This window comes from Trachurus japonicus, chromosome 14 (genome assembly GCF_045865225.1).
Source record: "Trachurus japonicus isolate A0001 chromosome 14, Traja_1.0".
NCBI lineage: Eukaryota > Metazoa > Chordata > Actinopteri > Carangiformes > Carangidae > Trachurus > Trachurus japonicus.
This window is the reverse complement of record NC_140920.1, coordinates 23,955,895-23,979,297: the sequence shown is the minus strand read 5'-3', so window position 1 is coordinate 23,979,297 and position 23,403 is coordinate 23,955,895. Positions and strand designations below refer to the sequence as shown.

The window sequence follows — 23,403 nt, the reverse complement described above, 5'->3', positions numbered from 1 at the left end:
TTGATGCTGCGTGGCTCCGCCTCTGGCTAACTGATTGGCCCAGCTGTCATGTCGTCGCCCCTTCTCTCTCCCCCACTGGCCAATGCGTACAAAGCCCTTTCTGTACCCTCTCTCTACTGTATTCAGATCCCGTGCCTTTGTGCACCATTACGACTCGACCCTAATGGCCTCGTAGCAGCCATATCACTCAGTGCTTGAACAGGAACAGGGCAACCCCTGTTCACACACACACAGCTCGTCTCCAAATGCGTCCTGGACTGGCGGGTATCGCGGTGGAGATGCTGAGCGGTGCAACCTGCAGGGCCAGGCCGAGGCTCGGCAGCCTCTTCCTGGCCCCCGTCACCAAAACAGTATCGCCGATGTCAAGCACGGAGAGCCACCGCTTTCGGTCCACGTCCTCGATGCAGGGGTTTTCAGAGCTGGCGAGAGAGCGGTCGAAGACTGTCACGTCGTTTTACAACCAGTCAGCCATTGACGTCTCCGCAGAGAAGGTAGGAGTGAGACCTGAACGCTGTTTGTCTCCGCTGACACCGCTGGTCCTCCAGCCGGGAGCAGCGAGGAGAGAGCTAGCTGTAGCTGCCTGGGAGTAACGTTAGCTGCTAGCACGGTTAGTGATGCGTTCAGGGACACGAAAAAGGCAGTACATACGAGAGGTATCACTTGTGTCCATACTTGTTAGTGTTTAAAGTAAACTTAAATCTGAATTGTAAAATACCATTTAGACACGAGACAGTGGATTAACCTTGACCTCCCACTTCACCTGTCACCAACAAAAAGTATTCTTGATTTGAATGTAATTCATGTAAATTAATCATAAGACGTGTTCATACCGAGTCAAAGCACAATTATACTTTTTAATTAGACTATTTGGTGTGTTACACGATTTGCAATTGTGCTTATGTTCGACTATAAATAATTTTATCAAGTCAATGACACCTTATGATAGCTCTGACCTCTATTTGACTGAGTTTCTCTGGAGCGCCTGAATGCACCATCACGGTTTTTCAGGAGGACGTAATGTTTAGCGGTTTGTGTCTGACACTTTGACAGAGCAGTGTCGAAAATAACAACAAACCGACGAGTTGTTGTCGCTGCTGTCGAAATAAAAGTTTTCAATACAAAGCTGTCATTTTAACTGTGTGGTTAACAACAAGGGAGTTGATGGTGTTAAGTTTCAGCGACGGAGGAGGAGAAGTCGACCCAATGAGAAGTCAGTATGGCGGTCTCGCTGTTTGTCCACTTTCTAAAATAATCTGTTGTTTAAAAAAAATTAAATGATGAAACATAAATTGCCCAAGTCTCTTCTCGCGGCTCTAGCTCTGTCATCATCTTCTTTACACTATAAAGCAAACGCCCAGTCAATAAAATGAAATTGAGATACATGTACACCACTCTGTGAAGAAAAACATGTTGACAATGGATCCCTCTTCTTCCCCCCTCTGACTTTTCTGTTGTTAGAAACTCCTCCCTGTTTTTCACCAAGAGTTCCAAGAGTTTTTTTTTATTCTTGACAAGAACATGCGCCTCAGCAGTTTTTCAAAACAGAGCAACATTAATGTTTCTTCACAGTAAAATGGAGAAGGAAAGTGCAGCTGTGTGTATGATCAAATACTAAGACACATCCCTATTTCAGCATGGTCAGAATTGAATGAAAAAGTAGTGGAGGTTGTGATGAACATGCTGTGGCTGTTCATGATTGTATAAATCCGTATATTTTTGCTGACCTTGTGATCCCATTTCATAATCAGGTCAACTTTTCCACTTGTTCCTCATGTGCCACTCCTCCTGTGTTCATTCCTGCTCTGCAGAGTTGCACGCTCCTGCCTCTCTTGCACTTGAACTAGGCCTAACCTTTTTAAGCTGTCACAGTAGGGTAAACACAGACTGTAAAATTAATAGTTGTTTGCCTTAAGGGCACTCTGTTTGCACTGGGGTTATTAAACCTGAAATCCAACTCCATGATAAAGTTTCACCTGTGATATTAACATGAAATCTGACTCCAGTCAGGGCAGACCAGATGTGGTCTGGAGGAATTTTATTGACACTTTATATACACAATTTCACATTTGTCTGTGCAGGTTCACAGTCAACTAGGTCAGGGAAGTCATTAAGGTGCTAAAGTTGAAGACTCAACAAGTCAGCAAAGACATGTGAGAAAGAACATTGTCATCCTGTATGAGGCAGGTTTGTCTCAGAAACTTGGACCAGTTTTGATCTGATCTGTGTAGTATACCAGACCCAACAACACCCTGAGACAAAAACTACTAGTTTAAGTCAAAACTACTAGAGACAAAAACTACTAGTTTTTGTCTAGTTCATCCCAAGAAAAAAGACTGGTGGGCACAACTGAGCAATGTTGTGTATGTTGTTCAGCGCACTCAGACAGGTAGACTGAACAGCCATCCCACTGGCACATGGCACACTAAAGAGGAGCCAGATCAGCAGGACTGGACTCAGTGTTAAATCTGCATCTTAGGAGAAGATAGGGATGCTCATGTCCACATTTTGGACAGAGAGAATAAAGAGAGGAGTAAAGGAGGTCATCTATGTCCTGTCTGGATCAACCTTAAACAGAGGTGGTGGCCTTGGCGGTTTAACCCCCAATCACACTTGTCAGTTTCACCCTAAAGACTCACATGAGGGCAGGGTGGGGCAACAACTCATCGACGAGTCGCACCTTGACCCAGGTGACCGTAACGACCCACATGATGGGCAGGTTAATACGGCTCAGGACCAACTCCACCAAAGGTTTAATACCTGGGACTCCCACATTGGAAATATAAAGTAGAAAGATGTGCGCTGTGTAAGCTGCATGTCTGACTGACTGTACCTGATTGTGTGTCTCCTCAGCCCTCGGTGCGACTGACCTTAGCGACCCTGCTGTATTCTGGGAAGTCTCCGGATGGACACCACATCTTGGTAAATATTTAAGCCGCACCAAGAGTAACTGCCAAATGTACCTGTAATGAGGAGCTCTTTGTTTTCTCAGACTCTCCGCTCACTCGTTCTCTGCTGCTTCCTCTTCTGTGTGTGTGTGTGTCTGTGCTTGTAGAGCAGTGCCAAGTACCTTCACAAGGAGCTGCCTGTGCGAATCGCTCATCGCATCAAGGGCTTCAGGAGTTTGCCCTTCATCATCGGGTGCAATCCCACCATCCTGCAAGTGGTAAGAGCACACATCTCTTCCTCGTAGCTCCAGTGTGGAGCTTTGCATGAAGCCAGGCTGCATCCGTCCTGCAGCACATACTATAATAAGAAAGTGACAACTGGGACACACACTGCACAGTGGAGACTTGACTGAACAAAAGGAGTGAAGTGACACCATTGAACTCAGAAGGGTGAGGCGGGTGTGGCCCAGTGGGTCCGACTCTAATCACAGGGTTTGTGGTTTGAATCCCAAATGGCTTGATGCCATTGATGTGTGCAACAGTGCAAACTAAAGAAATGCTGCAGAAAAACTTCTTTTTCAGTTAATGTAAGTGTATACAGTCTTTCTTGACCTAGATATTGTCCTTTATCCTCTTCAGAAAAAAAGTAAAAATACTGTTTATGGATAAAATCAGGACACAGACGTCTGTTTTTGTGTAACCCAACTAATTGCATGTGGTGAATGAATAAATTCTTCTCCACAAGCCTTAGCTTGTGTCTTGCTCTGCTGGCCAATGATAATGTTAATCATTTGCTTTAGTTAGTGAAAAGTACAACCTGTTCCATTAAACAATGTGATGGATATCAAAGACATGTTATTAATAGGACATGTCATGCATGTTGGACAGTGGCAGCTGACTGTCTGAAAGCTCTTGTATAGATATTAATAACATGATATGTAGAGCACTTTTTGATTCAGTGTTACAAAGCGTTTTCCAGACAATAGAACAATAGCATCCACAACAAAAAAACAAATCCTCACATATACAATTACTGGAACACCTCTCTATAAAAGAGTTATAAGAAGCCACTTAAAACCTGGCAACCTGACACAAACTGAAATGGCACAGCCCTCTTTATTAAAAAGGGTGGTTTTGTTTTTTTATACGCACAGCACGTTTTTAAGGTTCAGGGCAATAATAATGCCAGAACAAAGAAAAAGGAGAGGGTATGTCCACACTTTTCTAGCTGTGCAGGTTGTGTTGTGGGTTTAATTAGCTGAGGTTTGGGGACAAGTGTGTGTACATGAGAAGAGGAGTGTGAGGCCTCCATGCAAGGGGGCTTAGAGGAATTTTGTTTGTCCAAAATGGCATTTGAAAAACTCAACAGCAATGTGTCTTTCCAGGAAAATGCCTCACAGTGACAGGGATGATGGACCACTGGTAAAAAGGACAGACTTGGGGGCTTGGGTGTTTAGCTCAGGTGGTAGAGCACCCGCCCCATGTGTTGAGGCTATAGTCCTCAGGCGACCCCGGTTTGATTCCTATCCCTATCCTGCGTGTCATCTCTCTGCCTCCCCATTTCCTGTCTCTATCAACTGTCCTATCAAATAAAGGCATGAAAAGCCAAAAAAATACTTTAAAAAAAAGGGACAGACTTGTTCATATGAGTGCAAACCAGAAGACCAAACACTCCCACACATGATCCAGATTATGCTGCAGCTCTGCACCAAGTCACACATCTCAACACCATAAATCTGTCTCATTTATTTTCATCTCATTTCCAGTGAATGACATGGTGTCTTTGCACTGCGGGACTGACAATCCTGGTTTGCACCTACATGAACAAGTCTGTCCTTTTTACCAGTGGTCCATCATCCCTGTCACTGTGAGGCAGTGCTCCTGGAAAGACACATTGCTGTTGAGTTTTTCAAATGGCATTTTGGACAAACAAAATTCCTGTAAGCCCCCTTGCATGATGGAGGCCTCACACTCCTCTTCTCATGCACACACACATAGTATATCCCCAAACCTCAGCTAATTAAACACACAACACAACCTGCACAGCAAGAAAAGTCAAATATGACCCAGAAAACGTAGCATAGCCGTTAGATTTTATGACATGCAGACACAAGCAGCTAAATGAAACCAGAGTCGGACCAACGTGCCAGTTTTTTTTTTTTTTTTTTCTTCAGTCTAAGATTTTTATTTTGTCTTTAGGATCTTGTTGTGGGAACAGTGCGTTCTCTCTGTTTTGCCAGGCGGGCTCTTCAAAAACCAATGCAGCGCCTCTGCATGTCTTGTAGCTGATGAACTTTCACCTAGATTCCTTCGTCTCTGGCATCACGGAGCTCCTCTGTGCCGATTGCATAAAGCGCAGCTCCACTTGAATGCCCCCAGTTGTAATGTAGGTCAACGTGCTTAAACTCCACTCAGCAGCAGCTCCTTTATCGAAGGGAAGACAAGGGTGGGAGCCGGTTTGGGAGTTTCATCCGATACATGAAGTGAAACGCGATATCATCCAGTGTGGATTCAGACTGAGATTTAATTGAGGAACTAAGCTTATTTTGTGAGGAGGTGTTATTCGGTTTTGTCAAAAACACACAGAACGTCATCACATCAAAGCATTATGAGGTGTTTTGTAAATGTAAACCACGTGTGGAGTCACCAGTTGTGCTGGTGGGGCCCAGTCAGGGGCCGCCGCTGCTGCTGCTGCTGCTGCTGTGATGATTTCTGGTTGGATGAACGATCACAGAGAATCAGTCTAACTTCAGCCTCCATCTCCCCTCTGCTTTCTTACAGCATGAACTGTATATCAGAGCCTACCACATGCTGATTGACTTTCCCCTGGTGAGTGTCCCACCTGCACACACACACACCCACATCTACACACGCACGCACACAGCTCAAGTTTTTTTTTACCGTGCTGATTTCTTCATGGCCATAAACAGGAAGTGTGAACATTTGCTGTCAGGACCTTTGCGTGTCTCATATTTTTTGACTCTGTGATTGGCTGATCTCTTCAGCACTGAGCCAATCTGGACTGTGTTGCCAAGTTAAAGCTGAAACTAAACCAAACCCTAACCACTAGTGCACTCCTCATCACGTGCAACGTTCAAAACCCAAACAACCCAGAGTCATCTCAAGACTCCAACCCCTGTACCAGGAGCTACAGCCACTTTAGGTTTTTCTTGTTTGTATCTTTTCATCGCTCAAATGATCGGTCGGTTATCAAAATTGTCTTTAACTAATTTGGAAGTAAAAGTGTTTCCCTCTGCAAAGTGACAAACATTCACACCCAGGGTTTCTGCAGCACTGCTGACCTGCTGCTGTGTTAATAAACAATTAGATCAGTTACTTCAGAAAAACAGCCCAGGATAATAAATAACATAGTTACTTTAAAAACATACAAGAGATACAAAACATTTTTTATGGAGATAATTAATGGAAATTTAATGTACTGTGTGAAACATGTTTAAAGTTTTCAGTTGAGCTGAGGAGAGAGTGCAACAAAAGATCAGTGTTGGCATGTAGACAAGGTGCCTATAGCAGAGTGGAGGCTATAGAAACACACCCATCTATAAGGAAGCAACAAAAATCTGTGTCACAAGTGATGCATAGCTTTTTCTATGTGTGTGTTTGAACGCCTGACAGACGATACTGTCAGTGGCTCCTGACCAAAATGTAATTTATCACACTGCTCAAGTGTGATTCGTGCAGATGAAACACATTTTCATACAATAGGTTGTGATGACTCAGCATTTTTAGCTGACAAAAGCTACGACCGGTGAACCAGATCTCCATGGATTCAATTACAGAACATATGTACAGTGTGGAATGTGGGTCAGTCGTCTCTGGTTATGTCATGATTGGCTTCACCGGTGAATCGGCCTCTTACCTCACTGTTTAGTCTCTGTAGAGACGTTGGCAAAGAGCACAAATGTCAGCGTGCCCGCTGTCTCTACATGTAAGAGCGCAAATAATGACAGACCTGCTGAGCACGTTCTCTGACCTGCTTTATATTTATCATCACTATCATCTGTGCCCGTGCTGATGGGGGGAAGTTGCCCTCTGGCTGTCTGTGCCTGTTGAAACCTGACTCAGCAGATGCAAAGGAAGGAACATATAGACATATGTATTTATATATTTATACCCCCCTGGCTACGGATGAGTGACTGTAGTGTGTATGTGTGTCAGACTTCCTTTGAGTCAGCGCCCACTGTTCTCAGATCAGTCTTGACACTGTACACATTACTACACTGGACATGTGCACAGCTGTTTGTGGAAACTGTACTTAGAGAGTTACCTCAGCAGTCTTCTCTTTCTCAAACCAACTATATTTGTATAGTAAATTTAAATTTGAATAACCTGCTTTTTAAATGGTACAGGATAATACCATTTAACATCCTTGGAAAATAGATTGTTAATCTCAATGGATCATTTACATTAAATAAAGGTTAAATAAAAAAAAAAAACATAAGAAATAAGAACCAGCGAGACAATGCATTTCTGCAGTGTAACACATTTACTAAGTGTAGGTGTATGTATATACACATACATACAACAGTTCATATACAAACGTGTTTACACATCTGTTGCAAAGACGCACATGCATTTATACAGATGCTTTAGGCCACTCATGCTAAATAAGACAGAGACGGCTGCCACGGAGACAGAGAGAGTATCTAATCCTCTCCAGATGTAACAGATGAGTGACCAAGCCTTAAAAGACGGCACATCTTCAGTTTCCCACAGTTGAAAATATCTCTGCGGGCTTTTCTTTCTGAACGCTAAGAGGCGGCTGCAGCAAGTAAATACAGAACTGAGATGAGAAATCTCCGGATAAGTACCGATAGCTCAATGATCAGCTCATGAACGTGTGATGGTGAGGAGTCGGCATCTGTTTTTTACACGGAATGTTTTCGCAGTCATTAAAAAACAGGAAAGCAAATAAAGGCTGGTCTCTAGTATCATTTGAGAATTTATTACACATGACAGAGTGTAAAGTTAAAAGTCAAAGTGACTTCTCCTGAGGCCTACGACATGTGTGGTGTGTAAAGTGTGGCGGTTTGTTGACAGATTAAAGATCAGGACGTGGAGGCTCGTTTCTGTAAGCTGGTGCAGCAGCTGCTGGACGACCACAAAGACGTGGTCACCATGCTCGCCCAGGGCTTCAGGGAGTGTCGCAGGCACATCCAGGTAAGAACCGAACGGCCCCGGGACTCTCAGAACATTCAGAGCCAGCGTGTAACCCGAGGAAGGACCTTTTGTTAGAAAACAACCCTTCCAGTGAAGATTTTGATCCTGCTCAAGCCCTTCAACTCATTCTCTGCAGACAATACTGACCCTAAAGCTGCTATCCCAGAGTTTTCTTTCCGTTTTTATCGCTTTTTGTTTTTCACTCTCCTCAGGACGAGACACTCATCCGCAGCTTCCTGGACACAACGCTCTGCTCTCGTCTGGGGATCAGGATGTTGGCCACGCACCACCTCGCCCTCAACGAAGATAATGTACGTCTGACTGTTTCTATGGCTCAAATGATTCGTAAACCTTTGTACTGTGGTGTTTGCTCAGAGCAGGACGTGTACTGTAGCAAGCCTGGGAGTGATGGTGTTTGCCATCCCATTAAATTACATAAAAGTTCCTCAGTGTACAACAGGAGACAAATCACAGTTACTGTAGAAGTATTTCAAAAATAAGACGAGTAGTCTCTCTAAAATGTGTAATGTTTGTGTTTTGTGTTTCAGCCCGATTTTGTGGGGATCATTTGCAGACGTCTCTCCCCCAAAAAGATCATAGAGAAGTGGGTGGACTTTGCCAGGTGGGTGCTTTTGTTTATTTATCACCTTTAGATGACTTTCTGCCGCTTCCGTCCCAGCGCTCTGTTGACTGAAGGAAGTCAGAGTTCATCTGATAGACTCTCAGGAACACAGGGTTTTAGCACCTGGAGCTGTGACTGAGATATGAGCTATCATCCTTGTTTACCTTTTCTAATCTTATCGAACGACCTCTGTGGAGGCACTGACTTTTACTTTCACAAAGAAAAATGCTGCCGTGTGTGAATTAAGAACCAGCGAACAGTTTAGAAATAGTACTTTGATTGATCTGTTTTTATTGATTGTAGTTGCAAAATTTCTCACACCATCATCAGGTCAGATTTTTAAAGGGGTTAGCTACAAGTTTAATTTCTCCCGGCCAGTAAGTGTCGCACTCGCCCGCATAAAAGAAATAAAATGTAAAGAATGAAAAAATATCAATTATTATTATGTCTAAGACATAGACTTCTTGATAGAGGGATTTCTTTTGATGAACCACAATTGGCTTTATGCACAGCTCCACTACTTCCTGAATTTAAGGAAGCTCCTTGATTTCCTGTCTTACATTATTGGACAAACTGATTAATTTGACACCTGGATTAATCAGTTTGTCCAATAATGTAAGACAGGAAATCAAGGAGCTGTCTTAAATTCAGTGGAGCTGTGCATAGAGCCCATTGTACTGGTTGCCAAGTACGCATAGGGAGCGGCAAGTAGCTAAAGCTAAGCTAACGTTGACAGCGGACTAAAAAAACATTTGAGTCATTTAACACCAACTCACCTGCAAACGAACCCGACAAAGCCGCAGCATCACGCCTGCACCGGAAACGTTACAGTACCGGCTGACCATTAGTTAGCATTAGCATTAGCACGATGCCATTTCTCCACAGAGCTATCAGAATCTGCCCCCCCCCTGAGCTCCGCCTCACGTGACATCAACGTACTAATGCTGTTGACGCAGAGATCATTTCATGTCGACGTTGCCAACGTGACCAGATGTAAATATTTATATATTTTGAACCCGCCAAAATTTATAAAACTATTATTTATATATAATAAAAAAAATAGACTTTTATTCTACACCCCTCTAGACATTCTTGGATGTATTATTTTTGAAAAATTAATCGTTTGATGAAAAAGTTGTAGCTATAACCTTTAACTAATGACATTCCCATCAGCCTTTGTTATTGTTTGTTACCGGCATCTGAGCTGCCGTAATTAGTAATTTACACCAAGGTAGGAAGGACAGGCCTGAGATCAGATGTACAGAGGAAGTGTACAACAACATCGACACCTGTTTAATGTACAGTATACACTTCAAATTCAGTAAACACAACCTCATGTTCTGTTTCTGTGCATTTCCCTTTTGTCCACCAGACGTCTGTGTGAACACCAGTACGGCAACTCGCCCAGAGTGAGGATCAACGGACACGTGGCAGCTCGCTTCCCCTTCATCCCCCTGCCTCTGGATTACATCCTGCCCGAGCTCCTCAAGAACGCCATGAGGTGACCTGACCGGCCGTTACTCATCTCCAGCCTGACACTCTGACGCTGCCGTTGTCTGAGCGAGTAACTTGACACCTCACTGAAAGTCTTACCTCTGCTGACCTCCAGGGGAGAGAGAGAGAGAGCACAAGGGGCTGGTCAAGCAGGGCCGTTGTATAGGGGAGAAAGGTGATGATAATTCTAGGGGCCCAGCGCCCAGTGGGGCCCATAAAAAACCCCAGTAGTCTAATCTTTGTATGACTGATTTATTCTGCATAAGACCCTGACTAATACTCATTGTACACTGTAAAAACTCAATATTTGTCTTATTTCTTGTCCAAATGTCTCATTTCTAGTCAAAGCTCACATCTTTCCACTTAAAATAAGACTCATAACCTAAAAATGTACTTGTTTTTTTTTGATCATTTTCACTTGTTTCAAACAAATTTTCACTTGAAATAAGTAAAAAATCTGCCAGTGAAAACATGTTTTTTTGTGCTTGTAATAAGGAAGAAAAACTTGTTCCACTATCAGATTTTATTAGAAAAGATTATTTAGAAAATATGCTTGAAAGGAGTAAAAAGTGTCTAAAAACAAGCTACTTTTAATATGATGAGTCTTATTTTAAGTATAATGAGATTTGTTTTGACTAGAAATAAGACAAATATTCTTGGTAAGATACTTTACGTTTTTGCAGTGTAATGCTGCATTAGCATCAAAAAAAGTAGGCTAAATAAAAAATGATACTACATACATAGTCTAAAAAGAAAAACTGGAAAAGTTAGGGGGAGGGGCCCACTTTAGTATTCTTTAAGGGGGCCCAGAATTCCTAGCAACGGCCCTGTGGTCAAGTAGAAACCTCAAACGCTCCTCCAGCCGGGTGTCAAGTTAATCGTCAAGGGCAGAGATGGAAATCACAAGTTTCTGGGATAGGAATATCTGAACCTGCTTAGAGTAACATCTTCCATCAGTGCTGTTTTTATTGGGACTACAAACCACAATTTAATCCTCTGCACATTTAAAATGTGTGGCAGAGAAACCCTTTTTTAATACAAGCTATGTCACATGTTGAACAGCTGTTAAATCAGTGTGGTGTACTCAGGCCTGTGCCAGCATTTCCAGGTTTTTCCTGTTGTTAGTAGCCTGATATATTCGGCATCAGTGCAGGTCATAGTGACCTGGCTCTCATAGTGACCTGGCTCTCACTCTCCTACTCCATAAAAGAGAAGGCGGAACTGTAGCCTAACTAAAATAACCTTGGTTGAAATCCACGAGTCATTCCAGGGCTGAAACACTATGCAGCAGCTACATAATCACACAGTCTGCAGCACACGCAGACTGGTCCCATGTGATGAACTTTTATCATATGAAACGCAGCAACTCAAGATAGATATTTTTTTACGTATTCATGTATGAACTCATTATTGAGCCTTGTTTATCATTTTGAAGTGTTAGTTTTGTCTGTATCTTCCTTGTTATGACTCCATGCCAGCAACACACAACACCATATCTCAGTATCACTGAGAGGGAACTTCAACATATCCACTTATTCACTTAGACTCAAGGATGAACTTATTTAGATTTGTTTAGCCTTGTGAATATGATTTCCTAGTAAAGGTCCCTTTTTTTTTTTTCTTTTTGGGTGCGGAGAGGGGGGGCTTTTTCATTCCTTTATTTGACAGTACAATCGAGAGAGACAGGAAATGGGGAGACAGAGAGAGGGGGAATGACACGCAGGAAAGGGCCGTCCGATGCGGGATTCGAACCGAGGCCGCCTGCACAAGGACAATAGCCTCAACACATGTGGCGCCCCTCCAATTCAGTTTAAACATTCATTATGTTTCAAGAAAGAATTGTTTGTATTTTGGTTGTTAAAGGTCAAAGGTCAAGCTCACAGTGATGGTAATTGTTTGTAGCCTTGTTCTGATTGGTTCATTTGCAACTGTGTTATGACACTAATTGATCCGTAGCTGTATTGTAATCCGGCTAATCAGAAAGTGGCTACAAATCAACCAATCAGCATAAACCTAGTTTCTGGTGTTGATCATTGTGGGGGCAAAAATATTGCCCTCTGCCGAGGAATAAGAAATACCAAAGACCTACCAAAGTTTTGAGGATTTATTACAACCCTTTGTCTAACCAAAGGGAACAACCAGTAAATAATAAACAATGAGTCATACTATTCGGCTGAATAGGCTGCAGCCTCTCTCAACCACAAAGGTCTCAAGAGTCTGGACACCCACTGTCAGAATGACTGAGCCTCAAATACACAACAGTTAAAAATAAACAAACAGTTCAAAGTACATAAATACCAACCATTGTCTAAAAAGACAGTCCAAAGTGACCAACGACATCAGCTACAACTCAGAGTAGCTGCTGACCCTTTTTGATTAAACAATCATTCCTTTGTTTCTAAGATAATTAAATAGACTAAAACCAACATTTTCTCTTACAATCATAACAACAGTTTTTTTCAGCATCAGATTCAGATTGTCTTAGTTTATAGACATGAAATGAATATGACAAAATCATAACAACTGATGCGTTTTATTGGTTGTTCTAGTACATCATGTGCAAAAACAAAACTGAACAATAGGAATCAGTAAATAATGTGCCCGTCATGCATCAGATATCCCTCATCACTGCCTCCTCCTCATGGCCTTCACTGAACATCTGGAAGCAAGTTGACTTTTAAAAACGCAACAGAAAAACCCAGTCTCCATTATAAAACAGTGGTGTTTTTATATCTTAGCACTTGTGTATTGTATTGTCTTTTGTATTGTTTACTGTTTTGAGTGAGTCCTCGGCTCAGAGCAGGAAGAGTGGGTTTTGGCTGCAGCTGCTGGCTGCGTGTTGGCTGAAGTCCCATCATTCATCTTGATTTGCAGTTTAGAGGACAGAAGAAGCAGCAGCAAGGTCTTTTTCAGGCTCCTGTGATTTAGATCATAATTAGTTTAGAGAGTGCTGATGATTGCAGCTCGTACACAGAGGTACCGTCCATGTCGGCCTCACAAGGCCTTTTTGTTTAGTCAGAACTGAGAGTTCATTCATCAACTCTATCCAGTCACACTGTCTGCAATGTGACTGGATAGAGTCAGCAATCATACTAAAACACAACAGACCATAATTCAAAGGTCGGACTTGTGTTTTGAATTTTTTTTTCTTTAGAGGAGAACTCTTTTTCCCACACTGACGTCCATCGCTTTGTCTCCTCAGGGCCACCATGGAAAGCCATCTGGACACCCCATACAATGTGCCTGATGTGGTCGTCACCATTGCCAATAATGACATTGATTTTGTCATCAGGTGAGTGGATCAATGTCAGTTTCACCACAACTGGTTTGATCAACAGCTTCAGATTTGAGTCTGTTTGAATTTTAGATTTTCACTGGTTGTGCTCAAAGCTTCTTTTACTTTATTGTATCTCTTTTCTGTTCTTTACTTTTTAGGATCTCTGACCGTGGTGGCGGTATTCCTCACAACATCATAGACAAGGTGATGGACTACCACTTCAGCACTGCTGAGGAGAGTGCACAGGATCCGCGCATGAGCAACCTCTTCAACAACATTACCAACAGCGGGAACCAGTCCAGCCCCATGCATGGGTAAGAAGAGGGAACAGTGTGTTCTGTTATCATCAGTGAAGTGGTTTTTATCGAAACATTGCTTTAGATTTTGGAATAACATCAGCTTCTGGTGCAAGACCTGATTCTGTTTCTACCCCTCAAGCCCTCTCTCTTACTCCTACCGCTCTGTTTAGCACGTTCACATCAGGCAGTGGTAGCAGGGCTAAGGAGGAGAGCGACACAGCCCTTTAGGTACCTCCTGCCACTCTGTTGCAGTGGGTAAGAGCAGGCAAAGGACTCTGAATGAGAAATTAGACCTGGCCTTAGTCCCTTATTATAAAACTTTTCCACTTTTACCACTTTGAGTATGGCTGAATAATGACAATAAAAAGATAAAGCTAAAAACCACCTCTGTCATCAAAACACTAAATGGACAAATAGCAGAGACAATGACACTTATCCACAGACTCAAACTTCCCTTTGTCACTGATTTGCATGCGCCAGGATTTGTTTAGTGAAGTCATGACAGTCAGACAGTCGGGCCTCAGGCCTTTTTAATTGTCTACTTGTTATTTCAACCATCTGGATACGATCATAGATGTGACTCAATAATACACCTGCAATTATGCTTGTCCACACACGAGTCTGTTTTCCTACGTGCTACGTGCTACGTGCTACGTGCTACGTGCTACGTGCAGAGATCCAGGTCAAAGTGACTCAGTCAGTGTGTTTACATGACAGTTGACAACTATACCGACTATAACTGGACAACTGAAATGCATGTAAACGACTGATACTGGACTTCTCCAAATCTGACACCCAGATAATGCAATTGGAAACCGGTTTTCTTCTGCATGTATATACGCCTTAATCTGTCTGAAACTGGACAATGCCTGTGTACATATTCACAACAGTAGAGACGGCACAAAGTGTGGCATAGAAGCCGGTCCGAACCTGCCTATGCTGATGCGTCAGCGCAGATTCAGTGCGATTCATTGTCATTATCTAGTATGACAATAAAGATACTCAACTCAACTCAACTCAACTTCAGCGAGAAGATGCGTTTAAAAAAAGAAAAAAAAGGTCCAACCTGACCCGCGTCCTTTGTGTAGCCTATATTTTCAGCTCGGCAACTGTATTTGAGAACTCAAACTTATTTATTTCCAGTTATTTACTAGGTGACAGAAAAGTCCACTGGACAGGGGTCCGTATTAACCCGCTGAAATGACGCTTATCACCACCTATGTTGAGGGGGCGGACACTGTGAATTATTTGAAAATCCCTGTGGCATTTAACTGGGACAAGGACAGAACTATGAAAACATGCTCAAATCGACTTAGCTGTGCATGTAAACATACTGAGTGACTGTCAGGGTGGTGTCTTTTGTTGGCCCTAAGGGACGTAACAATGGTCCACCAATGACCCCAAAATACCCACACGAAGACACTACTAAAAAAGCAAACAGTTTATTCAACATGAATGTGAAATAATCAGGACAGAGGACACTAAACTGAAACATAGAACAAACAAAAGCTGAGTGAAAAGCTTTTAGTTTGATGCTGGGAAATAGCTTCCTCCTGTTAAAGGGACAACGAGGAGTTTTGGAAAAAAAGCGAAGCGTTTTCACACTACATTTATGAGCCTCCGCGCGCACCATGAAATTCTTTAACCGGCGCAAGACAGACTCATGTTTTCATTCATCAAGAATTAAAGTCAGAGGTTTGAAGACGATCACATACCGTCGTAGTTCCGACCATAAACGGTGATTTGGCGGCGTTATTCTCATGACTCGCCACAAAACCGAAAGTAAGGAAACGCTGGTCGGCTCGCCCAGCATTTCCACCACCACTAATAATAACACAGGGGTGCAAACTTGTCACCTTTCGGCGAAATTCGCCGTTTTGGATCCCAAATTGGTCATTGTGTGATTCGTGTAAATCCGCAATAAAAAAAAATTTGAGAGAGGGGGGGTCCGGCGAGGCGAGGCAAGCCCAGCCGAGCCGAGCCAATGCACCTGTCTCTTTAAGGCGCATGCACCTTATCTGGATGACAACGAGTGGTGGCAGCGCTCCTCTTCTGTCCAGCAATACACACCTGAAGCTTCACTTTTAATACAGACTAACTAACGCGACTTTTTGAGCATGGCGAGTGAAAGAGTCGGAGCAAGAAGATGCGCCAGCAGCGTTGTATAGGTGCTGTATGGGACCGCGTGTGTGTGATGATCGCGATCGCGGCGATTAGCGGGACCTGAGCAGCAGCAGGAGGAGGAGGAGGAGGAGGTTGACTGACTGTGGCAGGACCTCTGCCTCTGTTTCACTTTATGTTGCTGGTAAATAATGTGGTTGTAAAAGTAGTAGGCTAAAGTTAAATTAGCTTTAAGAGACATTTTAGCTTTTATATTTTATAAGATATATTTTTTGTAAGAACCACAATTAATAAATATAGGTTATATATTTCAGTGAATCTCTAATTGTTCTTAGCATTTGTTAGATAACTTTATTTGCCCAATAAATTAAAACATGTTGGAACTATGAATGTCTCCTCCCTTGCCGCCAGAATCTCACTACTTTTAACCTCAGACTGTCACAATGATGTATCAGATGTCAGACTGCCTCATTCTTTAAGTTTTAACCTGAATATACAAGACATGATTGATTTTCCCAACGATCAAAGTATACGAAACCGAACCGAAAACCATGACCACAAAACCGTGAACCGAACCGTTTGCTTGAACATCTTTTAAATACATATTGCCGCTTAATATGTTTTATGTAGCCTATGGCATTTTTAAGCTTCATGTGTGTTATTGGACAGAAAGAGCAGCGCTACCTCGGAGCATAGCCTACGTACAGAAAACACATTTACATCAATAAATGTTTCACAATGAACCAATCAGTCTGTATTAAATTTTATTTAGTTTGAAGGCAAGGTTTGCAAGGTTCATCTGATGGACATCGAGGGACAGATTCTCTAAGTTTTGCATAGCTTTTGCTCATGCTAAACCTGCATAGGCTGAAGACCCCCTTCACATATTTCAAAACCAAACACAGAGAGACAGATTGTGCAGGTTTAACAGGAGCAAAAGCTGTGCAAACCTGAGTAAATCTGGACCCTAGTCTCATGCTAAAATTGACTGTAAATTCACCTTTAAAGTTGGTTTTTAAAAAAATTTCCCCGGGGGAGCATGCGCCCGGACCCCCCTAGGGGGTCGGTATCTTGTCACCTTTTTTACCCCTGATGAGTTTGCACCCCTGATAACAAAATAACGATAGAGACAAAACGATATATTTATCGAAAATGGGCCCATTAACAAGTGTGGGTAACGTAGATTCATCCACATTAATATGAGACCTTTTTATAACCAAATAGAAACTCCTCGTTGTCCCTTTAATGGAAGTTACAATGCAGAAATGTTAAATGTATTGTGACCTATGATAAATCCCATGACCACCTGTATTTACCCACAGTCCTGCACAGAGCTCCCTTTCCCCTTCATCTCCACTTGTGTTCATTGTGTTTTCCTGACAACAGATGATGCTCAGCCACGCGTGCAGCACAGATGCACACTGATTACCTCGCTGTCATCTTAAACCCGCCTTCTCTGTCTCCCCGTCCTGCAGGTTTGGGTTCGGCCTGCCCACCTCCAGGGCCTACGCCGAGTACCTGGGCGGCTCTCTGTCCATACAGTCTATGCAAGGCATCGGCACCGACGTCTACCTGCGTCTGCGCCACATCGACGGCAAAGGAGAGAGCTTCAGAGTGTAACCCCCCCACCACCAACACCACCGCCACCACCGGTCACCCTTGTAGATCCCAGTCTAGGAATCAGGCCATGTAGGAGTGCAGACAGCCCCCCTCCCCCCCACCAGGAAGGCTGGCATGGACTACAGGACTTTGGTCCACAGAGTGAGAGTCTACACAGTATGTTGTCAGAAAGCTCCCAATGTCACCAACCCACTACTTGTTTCTTTTTGTTTCGTTTTTGCCTTAGACTGATTATAAGCTATGTTAGCTGTCAAGTTGATGATTTTCTGTTGTTTTCCTATGTGTTTTGTTTTGTACCCTGTGGCTTGTCGTCTAGAAGTTCTAAAGGGGTCTATGAACCCCTGAATGTTTAGGTTAATGGGACAAACTGTGCATGATAGAGGACATTGATTTTTAATAAGAGAGGGAGAAGGAGGAAGAAAAAAAGAGCTTCAGTTTTAAAGAAGCTCACTTTGAAGTTACATAGCCTCAAAACAGGAGCAGGACATTTTGATGGATAAATGTTAAAAAGAGACAAAAAAAAGAATCTTCTGAGACACTCCAGCGACCCTGTCACGACCTCCACCAAGCTGCTCACATGTCCATCAGTACAACCGTAGTCAGAGCCAATAGATCCTATCAGTATGTTATTACAGTTACAAAACTGCCAAAACACCAAATGCTCATTAACATTATCTTAACACTTCTATCTCCTCTAGTTGTGCGTATGCGTACACACAACGAGATGAACGTCTCTGTTTGGCCGTAAGATCTGCGCAGCTTTCAGCCGGGGGGGAAAGCCAAAAAAAAACAAAACGAGATGTTCAGTTGCCTTACCTTCGACTGCATGCTGACTTTTTACTCTTTTACTCTTGTTTTCCCTTTGGTTGCCTTCAACGGTTCACACAGATGCACACCATGTCAGTCAGAGTTATTAATTTGATGTCAGATGTTTGTTTCTTTTCTTTTTTTTTTAGATTTCCTGTTGTAACGCTCAGCATTTGCACCGATCATATAGCAGTTTTTGACTTTATTGTACCAACTTTCAAAGTAACAATATACCAGAGAAGTATTAATATCTAATACTGTCTTGATACTTTTTTTCTTTTCTATTCTATTTTATCTGACATTAGATTTTGTTCAGAAAAGTGTGGGTCATATTTCAAGTTTTATGAAACAAGTTTTGTACCAGGTTTCAGGACGGGTCAGCGACAGGGTTTCTGCACTGTTATCTATGGGAGCTCAGTTAGGCTAACGTTGCTAATCCTTTTTTAGCTCCGTTATCTCCAGATCACAACCTGATTATGCTTTTATCTGATGTTTTATATGGTATGTTGTTTTCAGGCCTTTTCCTTCCTGTGTAGAAACAAACCTCTAAAGGCGTAGATGTGTTTGGAGGTGTTGTCCAGCCCCATCTAAAGGCTAAAGGGCTCCCACATGTTCCAGATGGCCTCATTTGAAGAATAGTGCCTGCCACTGATACCTCCCTCTGGCCACCTCTGATCTCCATCTCCAACTATTCTGTCTTTTGTACATCTCTGTAACCGTAACCCAAGTTGTGATCTCGCCCCCAAAAAGTTATTAGCAACTGTGGCCACTCTGAGTTTTCACCTCGAGGTAAATGAATCAAATAACGCAGAGCAGAAAACAAAACAAAACCAATCTGAAGGCAATTTATGAGGTTCAGAAATGTTCACCCTCATAAAACAGAGTCACCTGAAACACTCCTCATGTATTGTTGAACATTCCCTCATTGGCGCCAACAGATCAACCTGAGGGAGTATATATGTATGTTGTTATATTAGCTTATACTGATTTTTTTTTTTTCTAATCCAAGAGATCAATGGAAATATTGATCTCTTATTGACAGGATTGGAAAATCTATGAACTACAAAGCTGATCTTATTTTTCCAGAAGTTGTTCATTTGGATTCTAAAGTTGTATCTCCAAATCTTTAGACTCACACACATTGAATAGGTGAAATAGTGATAAAATTTGACTGTTTTATGCATTAGAAAACCTAAAATTATATAAGATTCTGAAACATTTTATATCTAACAAATTAAGATACTGGTTCTTTTTGGATTTGCACTTTTTTATTCCTTTTTTTTTTCCACTGAGTTTACAGACAAATGTAAAATTGAGATTCTGGCTTAGGAAGCACTATGAAAAAGAAAAAAAACATTATAAAGTGAACCAGTTATTTCGGTTGTAAAATATCAAGACAAACCTTGATTTAATCTGTGAAAGGCTCCTATTTATTTTTGCCATTGTATGAAAAGAAAAGAAAAGCCCTGTATAATTCACAGTTCCTGAATTAACAGAGAACGGCCCGGATGATCTGTATCTCTGTTCTCATCCAGGCCGTGTATATGAATTCATGTGTTTTTTTTATTGTGGCGTTGAAGGTTGTGAAGATAGTAGTGTATATGTAGCTCATGCATGTGAAGCAGGGGAGGGGAGGGGGGGTTAACACCGCGCAGCTGCCAGATGGTTTAAGGACTTTGTGCTTTTTGAGGAACATAAACAGATCATTCAGCATCATTCTGACATTTTGTCTTATTCTGAAATGTTGCAGGTGAAGTGGATTTGTAAATTTTACATTTGGCAGCCAGACACATGAGCTCTGGTCACCCTCTGCTGGCCGAAGAAGAAAAGTGCAGATGGACTGAAAAAAAAAAAAAACATTATAGCAACATATAAAACTTTATTTCTATTTTACAGCTTTTCAGTTTTGAAAAGAATAAATAGTTTTGAATGTCACCTCCAGTATGAAGCCAAATATTGGAGTCATGTTACTGACGAGATGTGCTGCCATGGAGAGTTTGTCTCTTAGACTGAAATGAGTTTCTCCCACATGTTTCCTGTTCTGCTGAGGACACGTCTTTAGACATTAAATTTTATTTGGTAGGAACTCTGAGTGATCTTCATTTCTTTTTCTTTTTTTCCTCCAAGCACCAACTCAGGAGATTTCACAATAAAGTCAGAATGGAGACACTGTGCTCAGTGTTATCATCAACATTGGTCTGCCCTCTGATTGGATTCATGTAAACAAGGGGGCAAAAATATGTTGTCTGTTCCCATCATTTAATGACAGGGACTGAAACATGAATGCCTCTGGGTATTTCTTCCAGTTTGGCATGGAGGAGTTTGACTGCTCTTCACCTTTGGGATTAACTGGAATTTATTTTTTAATACATTTCATTTCATTTCCCTCATAAATAGTATCATACAGCCTTGTCTGAATTACCAGCTATAGAAGTCTTATAGCGGATTATCTCCTTTTTTTCTTTTATGGCTCTTGTCAGGGAGAATATTTTACCTTCACTCTGCTCTATTTCTTTATTTTTTTGCAGGTTAATATTGCAAATAAGCTAAATACATAGGCTACTGTAAAAAAAAACAAAAAAAACAATACTCAACATGAAAAATAGGCTATGGTTGTCAGGGCCGTTGCTAGGAATTCTGGGCCCCCTTAAAGAATACTAAAGTGGGCCCCTATCCCCTAACTTTTCCACTTTTTTTTCTTAGACTACATATGTATTATCATTTTTTATTCAGCCTACTTTGTTTTGATGCTAATGCAGCATTACTATTAGTATTAGTCAGGGTCTTATGCAGAATAAATCAGTCATACAAAGATTAGACTACTGGGGGTTTTTTGTGGGCCCTACTGGTCGCTGGGCCCCTAGAATTATCATCACCTTTCTCCCCTATACAACGGCCCTGATGGTTGTAGATTTAAGTCATGAATATGTCAGGATACATCTTATCTTCATCATTCAGTTCATTCAGAGTTTTAAAAAATGTGATTAAACATTTTTATTCTGCATATTTGTTTTTTGATTTATGTTTTTTTTTTTTAGAGCACCCGGAGAAAACCCACGTCACATGAGAGTGACTTTTTTTGTGTTGCACTTGGAAAAAACCCAAGACATAGCAGAGTTAAGTCCCTGTGTGCCACTACAGGATGCCCCAGATGAGGCAGACTGCAGCCACGGGCAAGACTTCCCAGATGTGCTGCCTCCATCCAGACCTCTTGTTCTTCTGCTTCTTGTGAGCAGCAGAGCCAGCACAGTGCTGAGTGATGCAGGCCTGCAGACATCTCACTATGGCCTCCTCCTCCTTGGGCTGCTCTGAGAGGATGGCAGATCTCAGTTTGCGCCTCCCACCGTACGTCCTCTGCAGCTCATTGAGGACAGACTTGCAGACCTTGTGGATGTCCTTAGTGTCTGGTCTGTAGTCCTGTCCTACACTGAGTCCCTGCAGGGTGAGCTGGAGCAGCCTGTCGGTGTAGGTGACCACATCCTGCCTCCTCCAGATGTCTGCAGCGCCGCTCCTGGCCAGCAGAGTGGCAACAGCACTACTGACACACATCTGGATCTCCTCTGGGGTGTCACATCTGGATGTCTTGGCTCCTGAGTATGATTTAGATTTAACATTTATATTTAGCTTAAACTGTAAATAAGGCTAAAATAGCATTTAGCCTAGATTTAACATTTGATTTAGGTGTAACATTTACTATTTAGAATTAACTATTTAATATATTTATTAGTTTATATAAAACAAACATTGTTTTGGTAACACTTTACTTGAATAGGAATTCATAAGATTGACATAACACTGTCATAACCATGACATAACAGCTGTCATAAACATCAGTGAATACTTATGACAGCTGTCGTTAAGTGTCATTCGGTAAGTTATGTCACTTTTAATGCAAAGTTGACATTGTTTGAGATGTTTTTGTTCTGACAACTTGACATAAAGACAATTTAAACTGTCATAGCAGACCTAATTGCCAAACTTTAAAAATGATGTCAAGTTCTCATAACAAGGACATCTCAAACAATGTCAACTTTGCATCAAAAGTGACATAACTTACAGAATGACACTTAACGACAGCTGTCATAAGTATTCATTGATGTTTATGACAGCTGTTATGTCATGGTTATGACAGTGTTATGTCAATCTTATGAATACCTATTCAAGTAAAGTGTTACCATTGTTTTAAATGTGCTGAAAGGTGAACTTCAAAAAATTCACACCACTTTTTAAAACACTGTTCGAAGCTAAATGTGACAAAATGTTGCTGTTACTTTCAGCATTAGGAGCTCTTTCCACACGGCACCTCATACCTGAGTCTCTGGTGGCCTCAGTAGATTCATCCCCGGGGTCTTTCAGGTCCAGGACCAAACCCTGGTTCTTGTCCCTGACCTGGATGCAGACTGCACCGTGGGGAAACGAGGTCCATGCACGGGGACTCTGGTCCAAGGCAGCAGGTGTGTCTCCTGGACTCAGGGGTTGAGAAAACATGGCTCAAAGCTCTTCAATCGTCCACGATATGAAGTGTGTTCAGATCAGTCTCTGGTCTGACGCTCAGTGAAGTGTTTACAGCTCAACACTCTGATTCAGAACACTCGTCACAATTAGTCTGTCACAGTTCCTGCTTGTTCTACTAAATTGTTTTGTTGCTGGGAGACAAGGAGCTCAACTTTTTAAATCAAATCAAACTTTCAGTAGCTAAAAGTTCAGTGTTTATTTAAAACTTTTCCCATCATTTAAATGCACTGGGACTGAAACATGAATGCATCTGGGTATTTTTTCCAGTTTGGGGTGGAGGAGTTTAACTGCACATTTGGGATTAACTGAAATTTATCTCCAGCCCTAAAAATAGTGACCTGATCAGTTACACTTTGTCATTTCCCACATAAACAGCATCGTACAGCTTTGTCTGAACCACCAGATACAGAAGTCTTGTAGACAATCAGTAGATCTTATCAGGGAGGTGAAGGTGTAGCTGAGCTGTCAATCTGATGGAAAGGAACATTTACAGATGTGTGTTCACCTGAGCAGTGCAGAGAGGAGACGTCTCGGCTTAGAGAGATGGTGGTGTTGGACTGGGACATCCAGTCTGTCAGGGGAAAA

The 23,403-nt window shown here is 42.1% G+C and overlaps 2 protein-coding genes across 2 annotated transcripts; one reads left to right on the top strand and one right to left on the bottom strand.

Annotated features, from left to right (window-relative positions):
* The first annotated feature begins 118 nt into the window (after positions 1-118).
* bckdk (branched chain ketoacid dehydrogenase kinase) lies at positions 119-20,389 on the top strand. Its single transcript, XM_085798439.1, has 11 exons — positions 119-491; positions 2,851-2,919; positions 3,053-3,163; positions 5,667-5,714; positions 7,944-8,063; positions 8,276-8,374; positions 8,612-8,685; positions 10,058-10,186; positions 13,382-13,471; positions 13,615-13,770; positions 17,352-20,389. Exons 1-11 carry the CDS (start codon positions 246-248, stop codon positions 17,494-17,496), a joined length of 1,287 nt encoding a protein of 428 aa, XP_085654565.1. The 5' UTR covers positions 119-245; the 3' UTR covers positions 17,497-20,389.
* Positions 20,390-21,438: 1,049 nt separating this feature from the next.
* LOC146974794 (uncharacterized) lies at positions 21,439-22,885 on the bottom strand. Its single transcript, XM_085798951.1, has 2 exons — positions 22,614-22,885; positions 21,439-21,893 (listed from the first exon to the last, which is right to left on the bottom strand). Exons 1-2 carry the CDS (start codon positions 22,789-22,791, stop codon positions 21,439-21,441), a joined length of 633 nt encoding a protein of 210 aa, XP_085655077.1. The 5' UTR covers positions 22,792-22,885.
* Between the last annotated feature and the right edge of the window lie 518 nt (positions 22,886-23,403).